Source organism: Zosterops lateralis, assembly GCF_965231275.1.
Source record: "Zosterops lateralis genome assembly, chromosome: 3".
NCBI classification, from domain to species: Eukaryota; Metazoa; Chordata; class Aves; order Passeriformes; family Zosteropidae; genus Zosterops; species Zosterops lateralis.
This window is the reverse complement of record NC_139764.1, coordinates 9,912,903-9,938,075: the sequence shown is the minus strand read 5'-3', so window position 1 is coordinate 9,938,075 and position 25,173 is coordinate 9,912,903. Positions and strand designations below refer to the sequence as shown.

General features: G+C 46.9%; 1 protein-coding gene and 1 long non-coding RNA gene across 2 annotated transcripts; one reads left to right on the top strand and one right to left on the bottom strand.

Annotated features, from left to right (window-relative positions):
* Positions 1-11,058: 11,058 nt before the first annotated feature.
* Positions 11,059-13,497, bottom strand: LOC310907232. Its single transcript, XR_014589572.1, has 3 exons — positions 13,433-13,497; positions 11,982-12,254; positions 11,059-11,376 (listed from the first exon to the last, which is right to left on the bottom strand). It is a non-coding gene; the product is annotated as an uncharacterized lncRNA (long non-coding RNA).
* Positions 13,498-13,513: 16 nt separating this feature from the next.
* Positions 13,514-22,981, top strand: LGALSL (galectin like). Its single transcript, XM_083857244.1, has 5 exons — positions 13,514-13,602; positions 13,720-13,791; positions 13,958-14,046; positions 14,498-14,675; positions 17,348-22,981. Exons 1-5 carry the CDS (start codon positions 13,570-13,572, stop codon positions 17,489-17,491), a joined length of 516 nt encoding a protein of 171 aa, XP_083713370.1. The 5' UTR covers positions 13,514-13,569; the 3' UTR covers positions 17,492-22,981.
* Positions 22,982-25,173: the final 2,192 nt, after the last annotated feature.

Genomic DNA, 25,173 nt, shown 5'->3' with positions numbered 1-25,173 from the left:
CATGAGCTTGTTTTCTACACTTGTAAGGTCCAGGCTTAATTTATTGCCTAAGAATTCTCCTGAGAGCTTATATAGTCTGATGTTAAATTCACACCTTTTGCTACTAATAGATAGTAAAATGAGATTAAGCTATAACCTTTATATCAACAACAGTATTTCATCAATTAAACAATGCTGAGGAACAACCCTGGGCACTGGGAGACAGGTGCTGTTTAATTCCTTAGAAAAATGCCTGGTTTGACCCAGGCCAAGCAGCAGCCTCTCAGAGGGAGCCTGAAATTACCACTCCTGCAGGAGTTAGCATGGGACACAGATCTTTTTGCATGTGCCTGCTCGGTGCAGGAAGCTCAGGAAGTTTAAGGTGTGGACAAAAACCTATAGGATGAGCCGCACCAACCTCATAAGCTCTGTCTTGCTTTTAGACATGAATAAAGGAGACACGTAGCAGAAAGGGTTAATTGTACAGGTCAGATGTGCTGCTCCAGAACTTAAAAGCTCCAAAAGAAGAGGGAAGTTGTCTGCATTTGCAAATGTGTGTGAGTCTGTGTGGGTGTGAGTGTAAACATGTACATTCAGGGGGAAAAATCTTTCAAGAGAATCACAGAATATCCACCACCTTTTTTTACAAGGAAAAGAGATGCCAAGATCTTTGAATTAATTATTCTCTGTGAATCACTCTTGCAGTTAAAAGCCATACCAGCATTTCCAGAAAAACTTTCAGTTCGGTATATGTAAACGAATTTAAAGAAAACAAACAAACAGACAAGAAAATGTGAAGATAAAAGGCTTGAGATAATAAGATTAAAGATGTTAATTGGAGACTGTGGCTTCTACAGACTCTGACAGTGGTAGAGTTCCTACAAAAGGCTCCAGCTCTGCCCTGCCGGTCCCAGTCATTGTGAACCTGTATCCCAGCAATGTTCTTGCCAAACTCACCCCACTGTGCAGACTTTGACTCAGAAAAGCACACAGGCACATGCCGAGGTGACAGGTTTAGAGTTTTATGTATTTAAGATCTTCGGGTCTGCGTTTAAATACATAATTACAGGCAAGTGTCTGTGTAAGCGCTTTGAACTTGGGCAGTGATTCTCCAAACCATGTCCCCCCAGCCTTCTGGCTCACTCCATTCCTCACCAAGGATGCCAACATTTCCCACCCCTGCCTCAAATCAAGACCTCAGTGTCCTCTGTGATCCTGCATTTCACATTTGCTCCTCACATATAACCCATGATTTTAAAGTCTTGAACTAATAAGCTTTCCAAAAGAAATGAATAGTCTAAAGAACAGGTGGGGGAAAAAACAGGGCAGAAGTTTTACAGTGTGTTTGTTTTACTTTACACCCCGGATTTACAGCTGATGAACTCACGGGGAGTCATCTATTGTTCTTACTCAGGCTGAATGATTTTACTTGAAAAGGGAACCGATGAACTAAAGCATTTGACTTTAATTATCCCACAGTTTAAAGTGTTGTTAGAAAATGTCTATCAGTTTTAAGCCTCTATTGTCCAGGAAACCACTGGGTGAGTGTGCCTACAAGGAAAGCACGCTCATGGGATAGGCAATGACCACATCAGGAGTCGAAAGGCATTGTCAGGATGATTCTTCCCCCTTCAAACAATCGTGTTTACATGCACCAAGCCATGGTAAGTGTATTGCTGCACTGCTGCTGTTGTAATACTGCGCCTGCAAGAGACGGTGTCAGCCAGAACAACAAGCCAAGAAACACATGAAGTCTCTCCAATTAAGCTTTTTTACCTAAAAAGTGTTCATTCAGGTTGACTCCAAACACTGAAAAAGATTAAAGATTCCCTGAAAAAGGTTCATGCCTCCTGATACGGCCAGAGCAGACGAGGGGGAAATGAAAAGCTTGTGCTGTAATAGAGATGGGCTAATGCATGGCAACAAAAACATTTCAGCCTGGGAAGCTGCTACTGCGATCGTGGGCTGCCAGCAGGGCAACGTGCCAGAACGCTTCTGAAATGCGACTGCGGTTGGGGAGAGAGCAATAAGAAAATGTCTCACATGCCAGTGCAAACCTCTGCTATCCCAACAGGAAATGGGAATGCAAAGGGAAGCCTGGTAATCAGCTGCAAGACTCGCTCTCCCTCCCTGACATTCCTGTCACCCAGCGAGGTGCGAGACAGGAGGCGACACAGGCGCGCCCGCCCCCTGCTCATCCTGGAGTTGCCGTAGTTCCTCGGAAACTGTTGCTCCGAAAGTGAAAATCTGGCCCGGTTACGTAAAGGCTTCTGCTGTGTCAGGGCAACCCTGCTTCGGATGAAGCAGGACATGACCGCGCCTCCAGCCAGAATGGCAGGGGTTTAATTACTGCCCCACCAACCTCACACCAGCTGTGACGTCTGATGCTGAAATCTGCTTCGAGTCTGTCAAATGGAGCTGAGTACGTGCTGTCTCCCACCCCTTCTCCTGCCTGTGTGGATGCTCCATCTCCCTGGGCAGAGCTGCTCTCCCACGTGGTGGATAGCTAGAGAGCTGAGCAAAGAGGGAGAGAAATTCTGAAATAAAACCCTCACTAGAGAACACTAATTGCTTGGGTGTTTTTCCCTTGTTTGGTTTCATGTTTTTCCCTTGCAGGTTTTCCATGCTGCCTTAGCTTTGAAGACCTCTTCTCTAACTGGTGCCCACACCAGCCAGCAATGCCCGAAAGGGAATTTTCTGAGGGAGAGCATTTCTGGCATATTTTCTGCTTGCCATCTGTCTACAGGGAAACATCGTCAGGGCAGGAGCCTTCTGTGTCACGGGTTATATCTTGTTGGTCCCTATCAGATAATAAAGCTGTTATTAATTAAGACAGACTGAGCAGAGACTGGTGCTCTATATATACAGTGTGCACTGCACCCAGGTGAGTGGGAGGTAAGACTGGGAGTCTGGAGACCTACTGAGTATCCCAGGGGATCAAATACAGGACTTATCTAGGCTGATACTGGGTATTTACACTGTAAGTGGCAGTTCTGGGCTCCCTTAGGACCCTGTGGATAGAAATAGATAATTGTAGATCTCATGTTTCCACAGGAACCATGATGGTTTGTTCGATCCTAAATTCCTTTATACAGTCTCAGTGTCAAGTTGATGGTGCTGATCTTGGACGAATGAAGATGGTGAGATGAATCTGACTCCAACACACTTGACTTCTCACAGTTGTCCTTGTTGATGTGGTGATGGTGAGAACATTTCTTAGTTGAGTGGCCTGTGAGTGAAAAGTAGTACCCAGCTTATTTTTGCTTGGAGTGATATTCAATGGCAGCACTGGCTTTCCAACATATGAACAAAACCCATGTTCTTGCTAACATAATTTCTACTGATTTCCAGAACCCTGCACACACATGCATTTTTATGCTAGAAAAAACACTTGTACATTTGCTAGGAAAAGACTCTAATATTTGAAGATCACAAAACTGTAATATTAACTTTTTTCCCCAAGTAAAGCTCTTCCAGGAAAAACAAACAAACATTTCTAAAGGAGATGTACTCTCAGCAAAGAGATCTAGATATGTATCCCTGTCAGAACACATGGAAGAAACTAGAACTAATATCACACAGACACTTCCATGCTGTAAAAGTCTACCAGGGTAGGATGTGGGTGCACAGAGAGAAAAGCTTCCCAGTTATTCTCTGGCATAAATCAATGTCACAGAGCTGCTCTGATGGAATGGAAGCTTCATACAGCACCACTGTTATTACATATTGATTCAGAGTGTCCTCAGGGTCTGTCCATTTAAATGGTGCACTACTTTCAGAATGGGTTTTGGTGTGTCCCATCATGCAGCATTCCTGCTTTTGGAAAGACCTGATGGAATGACTGAATTGTTTTCCATAAGGGTGCTGAAATCGTGGCAGTTTCTGAAACAGGTGGCAGGAAACATGGGCACCTCAGGACCAGCCACCCTAACAGGACACTAACTTGCTATATAGGTCACAGCTTCTGGGTAAATAGAGCAACCTTGGCTTTGAAGGACAAATGGAAAGGTCAATTCTTCTGCAGATGGTTTGATCATTAAATGCCCTTGCCTTCCAGCTCTGCTTGTTTAAAAGGCACAGCGCTTCTTTAGGGATAGGAGTGGCTGCTGACCTCAATATTTAACTAATAATTAAATGTGATCATTGCAAAAAGGCGAAACCATCACTTTTTGACATGGATGATCTTGGGGAGGGGTTGTATGGGAACATTAGGGACAATTAGGCTGCCTTTGGAAAGCCCTCTGTCACCCTGGGAATTGCCCACCAGAGCTGAAACAGCAGAAGAAAGTCACAGAAAAGATGGGGAGATTAGGAAAACAGAGTGATGTGGGGAAGCTGGAAGGAGTTTGGAGAGACTCAGAGGAGGAAACAGCTGGAAAATATGCTTTACTTATTCAGTGGACAAACAATGCAGCTCCTCCATCATTAACAATTAATCACCCTGGGTGCTCTGACCCAAACTGACAAAGGGTTTAGGTGTGGTGATAGAAACTCCTACACCTCCCTTCCGTGTGGCTGGATCCAGCAGGGAAATACCCAAACCCCAGCTTCTCACCTATATCTCCAACATGAGGTATCATAATCGCTTGGTAATTGCAATTAACACTTAAAATGGCCAACAGGAAACATTAAGAAAATGCACCTCCTGCCTCCTCCAGCTGGATTTTGAATCCCACTGGTACGTGGGAGCAAAGAGGATTGTTCCTTGCTTTATTTCTCATGTTGTCATGCCCAGATTCAGTGCATCAACCAAGGGCACTGTGACACTCACCAAAGGCAAGGCAGACATGGAAATGTCACCTTTAGTCTGAGAACAATCCAGCACATCCTGTCAAAGCACCCACACTGGCTGGAGGGAAGGAAAGATGTCTTGGCTCATTTTGACATCAGACCACTGGGCAGTCAGTGAGGAATGTCAGGTTCATGACACAGAAGAGATGGAGGACCAAGGCCACCTAGCCCAGTAAAAAGAATATTCTTCTGGTGAGGTGTGAAGGAGAGGGATCTACATGCATCCCTCCTTGACCATCGTTTGTGTATATTGTCCAAAAAATTGTTTTTGAACAACAGCCAGTACAGACAGTCCAAGGAACATGTTGATAATCAGCAAAAAGTCTTGGTATTAAGGGAAGAAGATTACTAAAGCACCTGTGGATGTAAAACATTCAGAAGACAACCAGTGGACCAGAAGCTAATGGGTGAGGGCCTTCCCCTCCAGACAAACCATCCTGCCAGGGATGCAGGACCCACTGGAAGTGCCACTCACAGCACCCTGAGGGAGAAAAAATTCTGTTTAGCAAACTTACTTTCACTTGTAAACTCCCATTGATTTTGCTGCTTCCTACAATATGAGTAGAACGGGACAATCTCTAAAATTGCATCTATCTTTCAGAGGAAAATGCCTTTATGGAGTACACCTTTAATTAACTTATAGCCATATCACACCATGAAACTCATGCCACTCATCCAGCAGCTGTCATCTAGTCCTCAGAGAGCATGATGGTCTCTTCTGAGCCATTAGAAGCACTCCTAAAATACCAGAGGGGTTCTTTAGAGCCAGTCCCTTCATTTTTTGGCCTGCAGACCTGTGGCATCCATGGCCTACCTTTAACAGGTCTGTTAAAGTTAAGAAAACCAACCTCTTATCAGCAAGTTCCAATTTACCATCAAGGAGGCTGAACAGCTCCTTAAGAGTATTTCCAGAGTTTACAAATCAAGACAATTTACAACCTGCTACGTTAGATCTTCCCATCGAAATTCCCATTGAACCTCTCCCTCTCTGGGTAACAAGATGTGAGAGGACCATGACCCAAGGGGGCATGGCTGCAGGCATGAAGAAGCCTTCTCACTCAAGTTATTCATCAAATGTATAACAAGAATTAGTCTTACTGTGTTGTGAGCCTCTCAGGGCTTAAAGAAGTTGAAGCTACAGAGCTGGAAGTCCAATTTTGTCTCTCCCCTTGGGAAACATTTTCCCATCAGTGGTTACTGAACCAATGTTGTGAGCATCCTTACTGTGCCACCACCTTTTATCCACTTCCAGAAATCTGTTACAGAAGAGAAAATGTTCAAAGCCACAGATCTGCAGCATTAAAGTGCTGACTGATGGAGTAGTTCCTTAGGATAAGGCAACCTCCAAATGCAATGCCAAGATAAACATGCCTTGTGTACATGCAAGGATGTGTTCTTTGTCACTCCACTGCTTCAGTGGTCACAGACAACAGGAAGGCTTAAAAATCCTCAAGCTCTCTAAAGTTTTGGGGAAAATGGGCAACAAAGCTGAGAAGCCAGATTCTCCCAGTGCTCTCGGTGAGAGAACAAGTGAGGAGACAAGTGGAACCCCATTACTGTGACATCAAAGGCCAACAGCAGAGAACCTACTGGACTACTGGACTAAACACAAAACTGGAAGACACTGGGCTTTGCTGGCTCTACAGCTTGTAGCATGGTTTGGTGCTCTCCCTGCAGTGTCACTGTGCCTCCACTGTGCTTGGAACTCAGCTGTCCTGATTAGGTGAGGACAGGTTTGTTCTCCTCTGCTGCCTCTTTCTGCCTGCAGTACAGGCTCAGGGGACTCTTGCCCTGCTTTGTCACTGACCTGCCAAGCCACTTTCTCTCTCAGCACCTCTGTTTCCTCATCTTTGAAATGAGGATTACGACCTCTGTGAGACACTTTGATGTCCACAGACGAAGTGTGCTGCGGCATATATGAGCCTTCTCTCTATTTTATATACTAGGTAACATATTGCTGTGGGGCTTTTTTCTTTTGTTTATTAGCTTTTATTATTAAAAATGGAAATCAATGAACCACCCTAAAATATATATTTATATATATAAAATAAAAAAGGAAATGTTTTGGATCAGCTCTCTTTTGAAGATAATTATGGGGGAGAAAGCAATTTTGAAACAAAAGTGGCAAAGAGCAATGCTCAGAAACTGAGAGGCAGAATGTATTTGTCCACCCCGCAGTTTGCTGTCGCAATATTCCTCCTCTCCTCCATTTTCTAAGTCACGTAGGAAACATTCTTCCTAGATAAATTATTTAGCTCTGAACTGCTGCAATGCACAGCAGGATGCCTGTAAGAGCAAAGTGCTGCTCATGGAGGGTACCTCACATGACCCAGAGAGGAAGAGGAGTTCAGACTGCAACAAGTGCTGGGTGGGAATGCAGAACCTGAAACTCACGTGCACAGGGAAACCTGGCTGGATCAGCCACCCAGAGCAGTTCCCATCTCTCCTTTTCCTCACAGGAATGGCTGTGTTCCCAGCCTGGGCAGACGTGCTGACTGAATGGGGTCTTCTGAAAGCGCTGTTGGATGATAAAGAGAAGTTGTGAGTCTCGCACTTGTACCTGCAGATGTTGGGGACTCATTCAGATGCTGCTCTGTTCATCATGCACCAAAACCAGCAAACCACTTTGGACAAACCAGTGGTGCCCAGGAAATCCAGCAGGGACTGCACTGCCCACGAATGACTTACGTGCAGAATTTGCTCTGCATAAAACTTGAGCTGCTGGGGCCACCAGTTAAAACGTAAAGATGAGATTCCCATGTTCCACATTTCATTTGCAGAAAGTACTTTAAAAACAAGAATATTAAGGCAGATTTTTAAAATTACAGGTGAAGAGAGCTGTAGAGCTTTTCAAAATAGTGAACAGCCCCCACCCTGTCCTGCAGACAGTGAAAAGCTGCAGGAAGACTCTTTTGGACTGAGCGGTGTGATGATATGTTTGGATACCTCATTTTTGCAGTACAAAGTACTTCATAAATTCAACTACATTTTATGAGCTCATTAGGAAAGCAAACAGAAAGCCCTGGCAAATAAAGGCTCCATATACTTAGTACATAGGAATCTAACATGTAATTTCACTCATTCACCACTTAATTTATTAGGTTTTGAATTAATTTCAAATACCCAGAAGATTCCCTAAATCCACCAGGACATGGCCCTAGCCAGCCTGCTCTAGGGAATCCTGCTTGGCAGATGTTGGACTGGAACACCTCCACAGGTCCCTCACCCTCCACACTTGGGTGGGATACTCTGCTTTGGTTTGTCTCCTAAAGCACCTCAGCTCAGACCAGCTGCCTGCCAGGAAGGATGCTGGGACAAGGAATTATCTCAAACTCAATCCTCCCTCGAGATTCATTCCCAAACAACAGCTTCCCACTCCAGAAAATCCTGTGACAACACAGTCAGAAGAGAGGAAAGACCATTTTATTGTGGACATCAACTGGGGCAGGGGGCCCAGGAGTCATAGCACTTCAGCTGATGAACACGAATCAGCACCTGCAGCAACAGAGTCACAGAACTCTGAGAAAAACAGAAAGGCAGAAGAAGGCAGGATTTTGTTCCCTTCGGGAGAGCAGCCCCTCAGCAGAAAGGGCCACTGGTGAGTTGTCATCTGGCCCCAGCAGACTGAGCACAGCAGAGCTGGGACTCTCTGTGATCCCAGTCTCCCTGTCCTGTACCACAGGTTTTCTCCCAGTACTCCCAGTGAACACATATCAGTGCTGCTGGTGGCTCCCCAGACCTCTCCATCTTCCTGACTGGCACCGCGGGACTCCTCTTCCCTCCCTCCCTCCCACACAAGCTCCCTCCGCTGGCTGCACATACCTGCACCACAGCACAGCTGAAAGTCTCCCAGTGTCATCTCTGCTGGCCTCCACCAGTTTCTCCAGGCTCCCAGCACTGGCTGGACTCCACTGGGAAAGAGAGGAGTAGGAGGAGGTGTGCAGTGATGCCTCTACCGCTCAGCTGGAGCACCAGCACTCAGTGACTGAGCCCAGTGCAGAGAGACTCTCAATGACACGGAGGCAGCTCAACTCCAGGTGGGTCACCCAGGCTCTCTTGGCTCCTTGTGGTGTCCTGTGCAGCAGGAATGGACATGGAGTGAGCTGAACTCCATGCCATCTCTTCTCTCTTGTCAAGCAGCTCTGCCCAAGACCTGCTGCAGCCACAGGGACACCTCTCCCCAGCTGGGGAACTGTGCCTGGAGCACCTCCCAGCTGACCCCAGGAGTGTGTCCATCCACAGCTCTTTCCACTGCAGAAAGAGAACAGGAACAGCCTTCTCCCAGAGGGAGAGCAGAGATGGGTCTTTGCACTTGTGGGGAAGGGCACAATGTCAGAACAGAGGTGCTGCCCAAGCTCTGGCTCCCTCTGCCCTCTGTGTGGCATGGGCACAGCTAGGAACCTCTCCTGCCTGCCTCTTGGATGTGGGAACCACAACTCACCCGAAACTGGCAATGCAGGAGCCAGTGGGAAAGAGGCAGGTAATGAATGTTGTATCTTCATGGTGACCTCCCTGCTCTTCTTCCTCAGCCAGCTCCTTCCTCCCATCCAGCACCCACAGCTGGTCCAGGGGACAGAGGGAGCTGTGGGTGCAATTTGGTGCCCTGCTTGCTGTAAGGAGAGGCAAGCAGTGAGCTGCAGGTGGTTTCCACTGTATCTGACATACATTGATGTACATGTCCTCAGATCCTGGGGCAAACTTCAGTAAACAGTCTTCAATACAGATATTTCTGATACACACATGTTCTGCACCAGATGTGCGGCAGTTCTGTGTGTGACCAAGCAGCCACCAGGACCATCTCTTTAAACACCACTTTACACAACCTGTTACTGGAAACCCCAGAAAACCAACTTCTCCAGGAGGTTCACACACAGCCAGAGCTTGAACCCTAAGGGCAAAACCCTTGACCCCAGTAATTCAGGGGGTAACAAGAAGCAGTGAAGCCACATGAAATAAATGTCAAGAGAAGGGTGCTGTGCTCCTGGCCCTGGGTTTCCTCCTCCATCCCTGGGGATGTGACAGCACAAGCCTGTGAAAGCACACAGGCTGCTGAACACTCCCTCCGTGCTGTCTGCACTGATAACTGTCACTTGTCTTTCCCATGGGTGAGCGTGGGAGGGCAGGGTCAGGGACATCACCAGAACACAGCACCCCATGGTTTCACCTCGGTGCTCAGTGCCAGAGCAACCTGTCCTCGGAACACTTTGAAGCCAGAATATCTCCTGCTCTGTTCCCCAGCCCCCTGCCCCTTCTCCTGCCATTGTCAGTATCATCCTCTCCCAAGTCCTGTCTTGGATACCCCACCCAGGGTAAATTTGTGCCTGAAGAAAACCCTCTAACTGAGGATTTGCAGTGGCGAAGCTACAAAGGTAAAAAAACCTCACCATAAAACCCAAATAATTGTTTATCAGCACTACCATTCAAGTGTAATTCGGAAAATGAGCATTTCCTCTGAACTATTAAACACTTGGCTCCAAGCACTGAATCACATTTATTCCCAGACATTCTCCTTTATTGTATTACTCAGCTTTTTCCATGTCATACAAAAACCAGGAGTGGGGTGCCTTGCCACCCAGAAACCAAAGGAAGCTTCCATGAAACCAGCAAACACCTCCCATCCTCTCAACATTGTCATTAAAAAAGCAAAACAAACCAGAGAGGTTCTACAAGTCAGCTTATAAACCCAGGCATGAGGAGAGTAATGTCAGTGGTAATGGGGCAAGAAAGGCAGGGTAATTATACCACACCAAATTTGCAATCGTGCTGCATTCCTTGCCAGTGAAGGCCAGCTAAGAGTTAGATACACCTTTTTAAATCATCAAAGGGAGTGGCTGCAAGATACAGGGTGTTGGGATTAAGATGAAGTTCTGGGTTTGCCAGTTCTCAGCAATGGCTTTGGTGGCTGGGCTGGGCATGTCATTAACTGCTCCCAAATGGTGTTCATTCCATGCCACTTCTTTTTAATCTTTATATGATTCTCTGCATTTCAAGAGTCCCAGGCTCCTGCTGAGCAAAAGGCTGTACGAACCCAGAAATGGAAGGTTTTTTGCACTTGGTCAACCAGTCAGGTTTGGTAGCTTGTACCTCAGCACCATTTCAGTGTGGCACAAATATTTATCGTGTTGCTCCAGCTACTACCACAAGGTCTGTGAGCTCAGGCCCTCAAGAGTTTCCCTGCCGAGGAAGCTGTTTAAAACACTGAATGGGGGCTATTTTGTACAGATGATTTAACAAGCACTACGTGGGTGAGGGAACAGATTTGGCTGAGACCTCTCCTTTTTCAGAAGAACAAGTAGAGGAGCTTAGGTGCAGCACCCACCCTGCAGCTCTTTGCAGAGGGGAACCTTCTGGGAAGCTGGGTCCCAAGGAAGCCCCTCCATGGGTGAGAGGCAAAGTGCTGCCCAGACATGGAATTCTGCTCCATGGACTGCTGGGCAATGCAGGTAATCTTCTGCTGGAGAACAGCTCCCTTCTTCCCTGGAGAACCTACAGGAGTGACCATCACACGGGCAGGGCAGTGGCACACAGAGGCAGAGCTCCTCTCTGGCTGCCTCACATTGTTCATGGTGTACAGGGGATTTCAGTGTCCTCCTGGACAGTTACAGGCTAAGAAGATAACGTGGCAGAGAAACAGGCAGAGCTTTAAAAACTCACCAATGTCCTTTGCCATTTAAATTTCATAGTGGGGGTTGTTCCAGTCAATCCACGGCCAGCAAAACAAATGCTGCATTTGTGCTGGTTTTGGGAAAACACACCAAAAAGACAAGAGCAAGGCAAAGCAGCCAGCCAAATGGACAAGTCTTGCTATTTAATTATTTTGAAATGAAAAAGTTCATTTAAAACCAGCTACAAAACAAATACATAATGACGGCCTCTCCCTTCATAAAACATCATGCTTTGGCACAAACAACTGGCTGGCCTGATTTTATGTCCAATGAATTTAATTTTATCTAACAAAGTGGCTCTCTGTACAGCAGAGAAGACAAAGGGTTCTGAAAAGGGCTCTTTGGACAGTGTGTAATACCCTACAACTAAATAAATAAAAGAAAAAAAGCTTAGGATGATTTATGTTCTCTCTTAGGCCAACAGAATCAGAAAATATAATGCAGTTGGCATCATCATCATCATGGTGAGGTGAGCAGCATACAGGAGCTGAAACCCATCAAGCCAATTCCAGTTCCACTTTGTGGTAAACTTGTGAATGCACTCACCTGACAACTGTAAGGGCAGCTGTTTCTGATGTGTGACGGGTTCATGCTACTGCACTATTTACAAATTCAGTCTCCAGCAAGATGCTTTTCCGTGTGGTGATGAGACATTCAGTGTTTTGGCAAGAAGAAAACAGCCCAGTGGTTTTCCCATGCCGAGACCTGGGCCACAGGGATGCTCACTGTCTCTATGCCCAGCTGTGCTGGTACACCCTGAAGAGGCCACGACCCCAGTACGTGACTTCCAAACATGAGCTTCTGTTGAGCCATCTCCAACTGGGCGTCCAGAGAGGAAAACATGCCCAAATTAGTGGGCACTACTTGAAAAAATAGCCAAGTGTCTCAACACTTGCACAATCCCTTCTTACACTCAGTACCTCTTGATTTCTCAAACGGCATCACCTCCTGATTGCAAGTGTTTCCTAATGGACACCATCCTATTGAAACCCTAAATATTGCAGTGACTTTGCTTCTCCCACTCCACTTTAGTTAATGTAATTAATCCCCAAAGTGCCTCAGAGGAGGAAGGACAGGGACTTTCACCAACCCAGCCCCAGTGTGTGAGCAAGAGGCACGAAAAGCCGAGGCATCGTGTGCGGTCCTGCAGAGCGCTGCTGCTGTGTCACGTTCCCAAAGGGATGCTCACGCCACCAAATCCCACTGGTGGAGAAGCGACAAGAAAGCCTTCCTCAATTCCCCCCACCCGAGACCCCGAACTCATCAAAAGGACCACGACAGGGCGTTTGGCGGGTGGAGTCCCTCCTGGTGCGGTGCAGGGGAGGGGTTCCTGGGGCAGGGCCGGAGCGGCCGCGCTCCCGCAGAGCGGCACACCGCAGGCACCGCCGCCCGGCCTAACTGCGGGCACTGCCTGTGGCTGGCAGCTCACGGGCACGGAGGGGCCGGCAGTGGGGCGCAGTTACCGCACCTCGCCCGAGGCTGCGGCTGCAGCGGGCCCGGGGCAGCCTCCCCTCAGCCTCGGGCCGCAGCTCTGCCCACCGCCCCCGCTCGGGGCTCAGCCCCCTGGAGGGGGGGCACGGAGGGGAGAGGGGTGTGTGTTCATTTCGGAGGGGCCGAGCAGTGTTCCCACCTCTGGAGGGAAGGAGTCACCCAGCACGCCCGGCTCGGCACACCTCTCGGCCGAGGGCGCGGGGCTGCTGCGGCCCTTCCCCAGGCACCGCTCACCTGCGGGCGGCAGGTGAGGGCCCGGCCCCGCCAGCCCGGCCCGCCGCCGTGCCCTCAGCCCCGCCGCCGTGCCCTCAGCCCCGCCGCCGTGCCCTCAGCCCCGCGGAGCCGCCGTGTCCTCTGCGGAGCGGAGCGAGCGGCCCCAGCCCCCGCCCCGCCCTGCCCGGCTCCCCTCGGGCCAAGGGCTGGGCTCCCCGCCGGGCGAGGCAGTGCCAGCCGGCCACCTCCCCTCCTCCTCTTCCTCCTCCTCCTCCTCCTCCTCGCCCTCCTACTTCTGCACCGGCTCCGCTCCGGCTCCGCCGCTACCTCTCGGCCGCCGGGGCTGCCACAGGCCCCCTCCCTCCCTCCCTCCCTCCCTCTCCCCCGCCCTCCGCCCTGTCCCCGCCGTCGCCGCCGCCGCTTCCACAAGATGGCGGGGACCGTGGCCGAGCGGGACGCGCTGGTGAGTGGCCGTGGGCTGTGGGCGCCGGGCTGTGGGCACCGGGCACCGGGCCCTTGGTGCGGGGCGGGCTGGGGGCTCCGGCCGGGCCTGCCTCAGCGCTCTCCTTTCTACCTGCAGAAAATAGAGGACGGGCATTTAAACAACTCCCTGGGATCTCCGGTGCAAGCTGATGTGTACTTCCCTCGCCTGGTATATCACCTTTGTGGTTTTTGGTTTGGTTATTTTCGGTGGGGGCGGCGGTGGTGTGTTTCGTTTTGTCAATCCCCCCTTACTGCCCGCCGCACCCGCTGAGCAAGGGCGGCCGCCGCTGATGCCGAGCTGACCCCCGCCACCTTCCTCCCCCTGTCCTTTCCAGATCGTCCCCTTCTGCGGGCACATCAAAGGAGGAATGAGGCCGGGAAAGAAGATCTTGGTTATGGGCATAGTGGACCTCAACCCCGAGAGGTAACCCGGGCAGGGCTGGCCGTGCCGGGCCCGGGGAGGGGGCGAGGGGGCGGCCGCCCGCACGTACACACACACACACCCGCACGGATCCCTCCTTTCTGGAAAGGATTATTTTTATCGTTTTAAATATAGCATGCTGATTTCTCCTTTGACCCATAGAGGGGGCATTTCTTCAAGGGATTCCGTTTTCACTGGGGAGTGGAGGAGCATATCAAACATATATATCTGCGTCTGTGTGCAGATATATGCACCACGCCATGCACACACACATATTCCATAACCGTGTTCTTGTCCCTGTCGAGCTTGCAGAGAGATCTGAACGAGCCGAGCTGTCTTCCAGCCTGTGCCGCTATGTGGCTTTAATAAGCTGAGAAATAAGACTGGCGGCATTTGGGGCTTATTTGCTTTTCTTTTTCCTGGCTGAACGAGAGCTGTTCTGTTTGTGTTGCAGCTTTGGCATCAGTCTGACTTGTGGGGAGTCAGAAGATCCTCCTGCGGATGTAGCCATAGAACTGAAAGCTGTGTTTACAGAGAGACAGTTTGTCAGAAACTCTTGTGTAGCTGGAGAATGGGGGGAAGAGCAGTCATCTATTCCTTACTTTCCATTTATACCGGACCAGCCTTTTAGGGTGAGTACCAGCATGGCAGTGGCTTACCCCACGTGTGATAAAGTGTCATTTGATACGAGTTGCAGCAGAACCTGGCCGTGCCTTTCATGAAATCACGGTGTAGCCCGCACTGCTGGGGTTGAGACACCAGTTGCTGGTTTGTTTGTATCCATGGAGCTGCGTGGAGATCCCGCTGGTACGTGCAGCTGCAGGCAGTGCAGATGGGGCTGTGAACACCTCACCTGGGCGCTATGACAAGGCAGAGGTTGTCATTCTGTGTGATGAAGCGCAACTTCCTGAGCTTAGTTTTATAACCATGAATTAAGAAGCACCCCTGTGTTATTAGTGCATTACAAGTTATTACTGGAGAATGTTAATATTCAGTGGGAGTGCTGTATTTATTGATGGTTTTTTAAATGGATGTACTGTTTGCAATTTAGTGCAGCTAATAAGGATCACGTTCATCCTTTGTCTCCAGGGATGACACGTTAAGGTTGACCGTAGCTCTTCATGTTAGCAGATTAAAGGGCTAAGCAATAGTGGTATTCTTTTCTGAACCCTGGGATTAAACCTTCCATCAAATTTAAATCTGTAGTCACTTGAAGATAGTGTACATGGAAGTGCTGTGGATGGACTGGGTTGACCTAGAAGCAGATTCCCATCTGTAGTGTTTATGGTTATGTGAAGATGTCTTTGCAAATCAGGACTAACAAAGTATGCGGCTGCAGAGGGCTGCTTCCCTCTCACTACACTGAGGAAAAAAGGCTGCATGCCTTTTCCATGCAACTGACCCAGAAAACCCCTCCTCCTCCTCCCATCCCTCTTACAAAACCTCACTGGCCCCTCTGCTAAATGCCAGTGCTAGGACCAGCTGCCAAACTCTCTTAATCCTTCTTGCCCCCAAGATAATCTCCCCCAACCCCAAAAGCTCACCATCTCCCCAGATGCTTGGTGTTAAGAGGGTGTTTATGACTGGTTTTGCTGCAAATTGGTTGCGCTCTACTTGCTTCTACAAACTCTCCCTCCCATCAGAACTGGCAACACCCTTTGGTGGTGTGGGAAATGTACTTGAAAAGGCTTGGAGGCTGGGTCCTGCTCCATCTGAGAGGGTTCCACTGCCTTCTGCACTGGGTGGTGACTGGGCCCTCAGAAGAGCCAGACAAATTACCCAGAGCAAGTTTTGTGCCTGTCCCACTAATGACAGATGATGTTACAGGACAGCAATATTGCACATCCATCACGGGAGACTGTAGAGAAGGAGTTGTTATTTTGCCTTTTTTTCATCCTTTTTTCCCAAATGCCCAAACAGAGTTGAGGCTCCCGATTGACTTTGTACCTTTGATGGTCTCCCTCTCAGTGAATAAATTAGACTATTAGATGTTCTTGCCAATTACTTGTGATCCAGTCCAATTAGCACTGTGGCGTGGCCGCGGGTGATGTGAAAAGCGGACTGTGAGCAGTGTTAACCATATCTTTTACATAACAAGGCCTCAGGCAGGCACTGCTGCAGTGACACAGGAGTTCCGTGGCAGCACGGCAGCTTCCCTGGTACCTGGTGCACTACGAGGGATCCAGGAGTTCCAGTTCCTGCTGCCACTGCCTGCTGCCACTTCTCCCAGTGCAACGTGCTCTTAAGTCACTTGGGCTTTGGCTCAGTCAGTTTGTCATGGGCCCTGTTCCCATTTTTATACACTGTAATAGCAGCAGAGTCAAGTGTCTGGTAGCAACACTTCACTCCGGACTTCCAGCTTCTGGAAATGACCCAGGATTTACATGTGGCTCTCCTGAAGATTTTCTCCTTAGTGTGTCTAGACCTGGAGGGCCTGTAAAAGTGCACATTCTGTGCCCTCATGTCCCAGCTTCCTGACGGGGCAGCTCTAGCAAAGCTTAACAACAGCACCTTCTCAAGCCACCCCAAACATCAGGAATCTCCCAACGTGTCCCAGCTTGCTCAGCTCCAGGCTTTGTTGCTTTTCCAGAGCATTTCTGCAGGTGTCTCAGGAGGAGGGATGAGCTGTGTCCCTCCCTGATCCTGCATGTGCCTCCTGAGAGCTGTCTTGCTGAATTCCCAGCAATCCTGCACTGCATTTCCTTCACTGAAGCCCCAGGATGGAGTCTAGTCTGACAGGGACTGTCTGCAGCCACGGGAGTGAAGGGTTTTTAGTTCTGCAGCAGCTGTGTATGTGTGGGAGGGGAGGATAAACTCATACCCCCTTTCCGTGTTTACTCCCTTCCAGTAAATTTAAAGTAACATGGAAAGCATTGCAGAGGGAGCTGCCTCCTTATGCAGCAAAAAAACCCCAAAAAACAACAAACCGCCAACCCAGCAACTTTGTAGCAAGGAATGCAAGGTTTGGGTTGGAGGTAAAATTTCCTCCTGCTGTGATTAACAGGTTGAGTCTGTTTCTGGCATTATTCCAAGACACAAAACCTTCCAGCAGCCAGTGGGCTGGGCTGCAGCGTGCTTACTGCTACGACAGCGTGAGATTGGATTAATGTCCCTGTGCACTAAGGGCAGATCCATTAGAGTGTAACTGGTGTCAAGGGGGCAGACTGGTCTCACCTTTGTCTCTTGCCTGGCACATAAGTAGCACAATGTGCAGCTGCACCGATTTGAAGTGCTCTTGGTGTGCTGTGGAACAACTTCCCAGCTACACTGTGAACAACACGCTTCAACCTTTTATCTCTTACAGGTTGAGATACTTTGCGAGCATCCCCGTTTTAGAATATTTGTGGACGGACATCAGCTCTTTGATTTTTACCACCGTATTGAAACACTGTCAGCAATTGACACGATAAAGATAAACGGAGATCTTCAGCTTACAAAACTGGGCTGAGCTTGTTAGGACTGCAGATTCCAAACCAGCTCAGGTGCCATCATCTGTTGGGAGCAGTGACAGCCGGCTCTGGACACAGCTATGGTAGGAAGGCTGCCCTGTTCCTTTTCCGCATGCAGTTCTTCACTCCTTGTGCCGATGAACCAGGCTGGTTTTTTTCTATCCTAACGAAGAGCACTGTTGGTTTATAGACATTGAGCCGTCTTTTTTTCTTGGATCAAAATAGCCCCACCTGTGCTGGATAATCAAATTGGAATGGATTCGGAAAGACTTTGCAGTCTCGTTTCAAATCTCGCAGAAAAGGCAATCTCTGAAATGCAGCGCTAAAACTGGTTACTGAACAGTAGTGACAACAAAAAGCAAGTTTTTCTTTTGCAAATATTGTTTCTGCACTGAAGTGGAGTAGTGTAGCACAACATAGGGCCATGTGCTGACGTCCTTACCCAGGGCCTGAGCCTGGTTCCATGGAAATCAATGGCAAAACTCCCACTCACTTTAATGGGGTACAATCAAACTGTCTAGTCCTTAGTCAAGCACAATTCCCACTGATTTCTATGGCATTTTTGCACACACCTTGGGGCCTGCACTTCTGCTGGTGTAAATTGGCATTGCCTCCACAGCTTGTGATGGAATTTTGCTGATTGCCCTCAGCCCCTGGTTTGGCCCAAGGACTGTGCAAAAACTGACTGAGGGTGTGTGGACACAGCCTGTGTATTTTAGTCAGGGTATATTTGCATAGAATGTAGATCGTTATGAGTTTTTGCACAACGTATTGTTAATACAATTTTTAAAACTTATCTGTAGTTTATTTATTTATACTCATTGTATGTATTATTAGTAAAAAAAAAAGATGAACAATCTTACTGGCGATTGAGAACAGCAAAGTGTAAACATTTTGAATGTACAAAATGTTTTAGGTTCTTCGGGTAAACTTTACATATCGTTCTTGAAAAACCATGTTTCCTATCGCACACTTAGTTACATTTTAATGGAGCCCTCTAGGCCCTGGGAAAACGTGGGGATGGATGGTGGTTGGTGGGGGGAGGGAACTCTGCATATTCACTAGAATCTGTTTTTCAGGGTTTACTAACTTTGCTGCACAGGATAGGTTTGAACCGAAGTTGATCCATTTTAAAAACTAAAACAGCAAATTTGTGGGTTTTACTGTGCTTTCATAACCTGAGAAAAAAGTTAAATTTGGCAATCTCTTAGTTCAGAAAGAGAGCCAGCCTCTTTCCAAGGGAGATGGGAGATTCTTTACACTTGTTTGAGAACATATTTGGCCTTTGATATGACAATTAAAACTTGTCTAGACAGCCAAGTTATTAATGCTTGAAAATCAGCTACTGCACATGAATAATAACTTTTCAAGTAGCTTTTTAAATAGTAAGTATAGCTGTATAAACACAGTCATTGCGCTACACTATAAATGAACACAGCCACTTTTCTTGACTTCTTTAGGACTAAGTACACTTTTTTCCTTGGCTGCTCGCAGTGGACTTTAGTGGGTCTTTCTGAGCAGTTATAATCATGATATAAACATACATTTAGGCAATTTTGAAAACACATAATATAGGGACTAAAACACAGACTATGAAAACATCCTTTGTAGCACAGTGTTTAAGAAAAAAAAAAAAAAGTATCTCACAAATGGAACTATGTTAAACCTGCAATAAAAGTGTGGTTTAAAGCAACCAGAACTGGAATATCCAAAGTTAAGGGTAGAATGCCAATGCAAAGCCTCATTTTGTGCTAATTTGGCCTGCAGTTAAGAAGCCTTAGACTGCAAGCTGAAATTCCAACTGTGGCTCTAGTCCAAAGCCTGTTGAGGTCAATCAGAGTCCTCTGAGCATAGAAGCCTGATTCTTATTTCTTGCAAATGCAAATCTCTGTAAAGCAGGGGGGTTGTTGCTGCTGCTGTAGATGAATTAAGAATCAGGCTGCCACCTATAAAATACAAGTTAAAATGTTAATTTTTAGCCTTAACATTTGACGTTCCCTGACTTTTCTTCCTACTTCCAAAATAAAAGAGAACCTGTTGTTTTCCAAATGAACTTTTTATCTGGTGTGTGGCTTTTAAGCTGTACATCAGATTCTATTTGTACTCCAGATTGAACTGAAATATTCCTGTCTTTCTCTGTTTTTACTCTTTTACATGATACATAATGACTGTGTCATTTTCCATTGTATAAAGAATGCTGACAGTGTTTCGGTACAAAATATATTCTTAAAAATTATGATAATAAAAAAATCCAAGGGAAAGGTGCTTCTACATGAGGTATTTTGGATTTTTCTCCATCTTGGAAATTCCTTATGGTTCCAAAGCTGATGCTTTGGCAGAAGATGAATTCTCTTTGGAGAGAAATTCAGCACCCTCTGTGCCTAGTGCTTTCTCCAGCTGGACATCCTGGAAAGCTAGGTTTGCTGATGCAGGGCCAGTGGGAAGTGGCACTATGACCTTACAGTAGCACAAACCCAAAGGGAATCTCCCTGACAGCCCACCAGCAGAGATTCCCCTCCATGCCTTTACTGTGTCCTGGAAAAAGCATTTTGGGTTTGGATTTTGACAGCCCCCAGGTCTCCTGCAGAGGCTGGAGCAGCACAGGGATGTCAAGGTGAACTCAGTGCAGTGTCAGGGGCATCTCTGGTGGGAGTCAGGGCCTGGGGGTCCTGCCTTGCTCCTGTTCCCACCTCCTGTGCTGGGCACTCCCATTTGTTCCTGCTCCAGGAGTTTTCTCTCTGGGGAAAATGCTCTTTTGACCCTGATTCTTGTTTTGCCTTTGCGTAACTCCACCACCTGATCCTGCCCTGTTGTGGTTTCTGAGCCAGGCTTCGAGGCAAGAATGGCTGAGAATCCTCTTCTAATGGGTAATGGCTTGGCTGAGAGCTCAAGAGAGGGCAGAAGGTCACAGTTAAAGAAGGCTTCCACATCTATCTATTGCCTGATTGGAAGCCTTTTTATTTTTCTTTTGCTCTTGGCACTACCAGGCAATGGCAAGAGAAAAAAGGATGATGTCTGTGTAACCAAGGGCTGTTCCACTCGTGCTTGACTTACACTGGCTGATCATGTTAAGAAGCAACTGCAGAACACTTGCACATGCAGTGTAAGTCAGAGAAAACTGAGGCCTTAATTGTTTCTACTCAGCTGGACTTTGGGTCAAATCCAAACGTTTCAAATGGGAGACTGCAGTGCAAAATTTATACCTGAATTTTTCAGTTTCCACAATTTAGGGATTATTCATATCTTCATTTTGGATGTAAGCCCTAATAGACATGAAATAAAGACTGTCTCCAAGTTAGGCCAGGTTTATAAAATGCTTTTCAGTAGGCACAAGTAGTCTGTGAGCTTCTTGGAAGCTGCAGTTCTTCAGGACTTCAGGAGTGAATGAACCAGCCTTTGAAATCTCATGCTAAAATTTATTAGCTGAATATTTCTGTGGTTTCTTCTGAATGAGGAAGTTGATTCTGCAATGAAAGAAGTCTTGAATGGGTAAAACACATGTGGAGTGGAAACACTCAGCATAGCTTTATTTTTCCAAAGAGGAAAAAGGAAAAAAAAAAAAAAAACTAACCAAAAAAAAAAATCACAACCAAATTATTTAGTTATGTTTGGGATTGGCTGTGATAAAGCTGATTTGATTTTAAAAAAGCAAAACTAGGTTATTGCCTGCTCAGAAAGAGCCTTGAAATATTTCAGTGTCATGTGAGGTAGTCTGTCTAAACATATTTCACACAAACGCTTTTTCACAGGCAACTCGTTAAAACTGTTACAAAATACCTTCTTTTTGTGTCACAATTAGAAATGTTCGCCCCACCTTGAAAGAACATTTTGTACTAAATATTCACATGTTGTCTATGAGAACTTGCACTAACATATTATATTCTCCCTCCCCTCCCTGGCTAATTTGAGCAGAAATAGGTGTAATATTGCTAAACCGGTTGAATGTGACACGTGCTTGAGGCACAGCATCTTTCTCAAGGGCTGTTTTGAGTAAACAGCCTGAAAACCAAAGGGAGAGCCTGAATCACCACCATTCTGCTGTGCCAGCTTTCCACCCTTGTCACTCTCCTGCTGGGAGGCTGAGGCTGAAGCCCAGAGATTTTCACGCAGGGAACAGCACTGAGATTTTTATCTTTGGCTTTGGAAACTGTTCACTGTGCAGGAAACAAGGCCGGAGTAGCCTCACCAGCTGGGTAGTGAGGTTTGGGGTAGCATGATGTGCTGTAATCCTAACAGAGCAGGAGTTCAGAGGGCATTAGTGGGCATTTCAGAGCCAGACAAAGACACAGGCTATGGAGATGCAGGGCAGCTTCCCAGGGATGAGCTTTTTTCCACATTTTTAGCTGCCACCTTCTGCAACCCCCTACCAGGACTTGTGGCAAAAAACCAGCATTGCTTACAAGCTTGGACAGCATGGATTGGTTCATGTTCCTACTTGCCTGATGGAAAAGAAGCTCCCAAATAAATAACAGAATATAGGAGTAGCCACTAAGGTATTTTTTTTCCCCACAGACATTCCAGCAGTATATGTGACGTAGGACTCATTGGAACTCCTATCCCCAGGAAATGCTCCCCCCAGAGAACCCCAGCACTGTTTTCTGCACTGAGGCTACACAGAGATCTTTCCATGCAGAAAACTGCTGAACAATAATTCTGCTGAGCCAGTCAGCAACCTCCCAGCACCCCTTGAGTTGACATGACAATGTAAAAGGAACAAGAGTCAGGGGCTGAAGGCAGCCCCAAATGCCTGCTGTGAGAAGCACATAAGTGAGGAAGAAAAGGTTACCCCAGTGTAGGAACAGTAAGTGACCTGGGGAGGGGTTTTGTAATCGTGGTATTGTTCTCATTTTCTGATGTGGATCAGGAAGCACGCAGGTGAAAGTCAATGAATGGTGTGCAGGGTTAGAACCAAGGCCAACCCAAACAGGGAGAAAAAAAACATGAGCTGCAGACGCCTTATCTGGCTTTGATACACCCTCCCAGCAATCACTGCTGTAATGAACACAGACAATTGCTACAACAAGGAGATTTAGCAGCATGTGCAAGATCAAAATAATAAACTCCTACTCTGCCACAGGTCCTCCCTAGCTCCTGTTGCTAGGCCTCTCCATCTGTCTGTCAACAAATAACTATGTCCTTCTGCTTTTACAATCCATGTCAAAAATCCCTTTGACTTTCATGGAGATAGGTCCCTAAGGAAAGAGTTATTTCTAGCTCTCACTCTCCAGTTATTTTCAGCTGGGGCATACTCTAAAACTGAGCTTATTTTTAAGTGTGAATAGAGGACTATTTCTGACTGCATTATACATTGGATAGAGTCAACAGGAAGCACAGCTTCTCTCTGCTGCAAGAACACTGAAATGTGAAATGTCTTGTATTCATTACCCTCTGATTTTAAAAAGCGAGAGTGTGCACAAAAACGACTGGGCAATAACAGTAATACCTATCATTCACCACAGATCTATTTTTATTTGTTGTGCTGATTTCATAATGAACTTTTAATAACAATAAAACATGAAATCTTCGCTAGGTTGTTCTGTCTTTTATCTGAACTATCAATGCTCATTACATACCCTCTTGAATTCTTTAACTTCTGGGTTTTTTTGTCTCTTGACTGTTTTTCAGACTGTTTTAAAGTTATTGGAAAAATTCTGCATGACCCAAGTGGGTAAAGGGTTATGCCCTACCTCCTCTTGTGGCTGTAAGACACAGGGGAGGTTTTCTGATGGAAACCTCAAAATTCAAACAGTACTAAAGCAGCAGATGAACAGGATTTGAGTACAGCTAGTTCTGTGGTTTTTCTCCCAATAAAATGACTGATTCAGTTGCTGCACAGGAAGTTCCTCCTAGCTCTAAGCCATAAGTATTAATCTGTGGCCGTCCCTGGTCAAAGCCAGACAGAGATTGCCCCTTTGTTTACTTCACACAACCCTAAGAAGGAAAATGTCGACATCTGGTGATCCTGAGATAAAACACAGCATTTGATAACCTCAATGCAAACCAGAAATGGCTGTGAATGGTATAAAAGCATCATCTAGTCACAACCAGACATCAGAAACAAAGCACCTGCAGAAGTGCCTCGGGGGATATACATTAAATTTTACCACTTGCATGGGTTAACTCCTACAGAGACCCTTGGAAGGCTCTGGTTTGACCTGTAATACTTAAGTAAATTACAGGCATGTTTTGGGGGGAAGAGAAGGGGTGAGAAGGACACTGATGTGGCAAGAGCTGTGTGTACTCCTGTCCCATTCAGATCAGTACTACAGACACCTCACAGCTGGGCCTTATTTTGGTGGAGTGTTTCTGAGAGTCAAGCGAAGCCAAGTCGTGTTGAGGGATTTGCTCACAGGAATACCACCAATATGACTCTTTGCTAAGCACTGATTTTATTTTTAAATTATGACTTTCACCGCTTTTCTAAGAATAGAGGCTGGCTCTGAAACATCACATGGGCTCCAGAATTCTTCAGAAGTTACATATTTCTTATCCTGCTGAAGTTTTGAGCCTTCAGTTTCCTCACTGGTGCATTGCTAGAACAAGGCTGTGACCCAGGAGGGGTCATTCAGTGAAAGACCCTGAGAAGGAGGTGTCTTTCAGCAGGGCAGAAGGAGACCTGCTGCTCTCTCTCAGGAGTAAGAAGCCACAGCAAACCAGAGCTATGCTGACTCCTGGCTGGAAGAGCAGGGTTTTAAGGCAGGAACAAAAGCCTGGTTAATCAGAAAAACTCCACTGAAGCTGCACAGTAGATCTAAGCAGCAGAGAAAAGCAGGGTTTCAGTCCTGAGCAGTCTGATACTAACAGCAGAGCCATGGGCTGGAGTTGCTTCAATGGAGCAAAGCAAAGCTCCAGCCTGTGGAGCAGCCTCTTTGCCAAGCATGGATGAGAATGGGAATGCTGGAGGTTTCTGACAGTGCTCAAGTGGCTCTGCCTTTGCCTGGCTCCAAAAACCCCTTTGATGGGCAGAAAGCCAGTGCTGACAGTATTGTAATGTATGACAAGCTCCAGTAGCAGCTCCAGCAGTGCATGCTCCAAGAGGTAGGATTCTTTCCTGGCTGCTCTCTAAGAAATTTTCTGTTCACTGGGAAAGATAATGACTGTCTAAGAGAGATCCAGACCAGAATTAAGGATAGAACATGGCTCTAGGTAGAAAAAAAACACTCTCAAGAATGTAACAGATTCACTACAATCTTACAAAGGGAAAACAAAGTATTTGAATTTCAATGTACAAAGCTTCCAAAAAGGGTAGAGGGGTTCCTTTTACACCTCATTTTTGGAGGAAAGATACAATGAGCAACAGTGGCTGTTAAACAGATTCTGAGGGGCAAAATGGGGAGCAGCTTTGGATTATTGTGAGAGTGCAGAACACGGCTTCCACATGCATTTCCCTCTATTTCCATAGCCTTTTCTCAGGGATTGCCAGTTCTTCCTGCTAGAGAACCATGACTGGAAACCCCACTGCCAGAACTCATCTATGGCTTCAGACCTTTATGTGTCTTCTAACAGACACTGACCAAGGTGTATGTTATGTAGCAGCACTCACTCAACAACTTCAAAGCACTGACAAATATCTAAAATCAGTGTTAATTCATGAATGCCCCTTGCCATTTCTAACATTATTGCTCTTATTCTATGGGCAGGGAGAGGGAAGAACAGAGATGCAACAGCCATTACTCAGCAG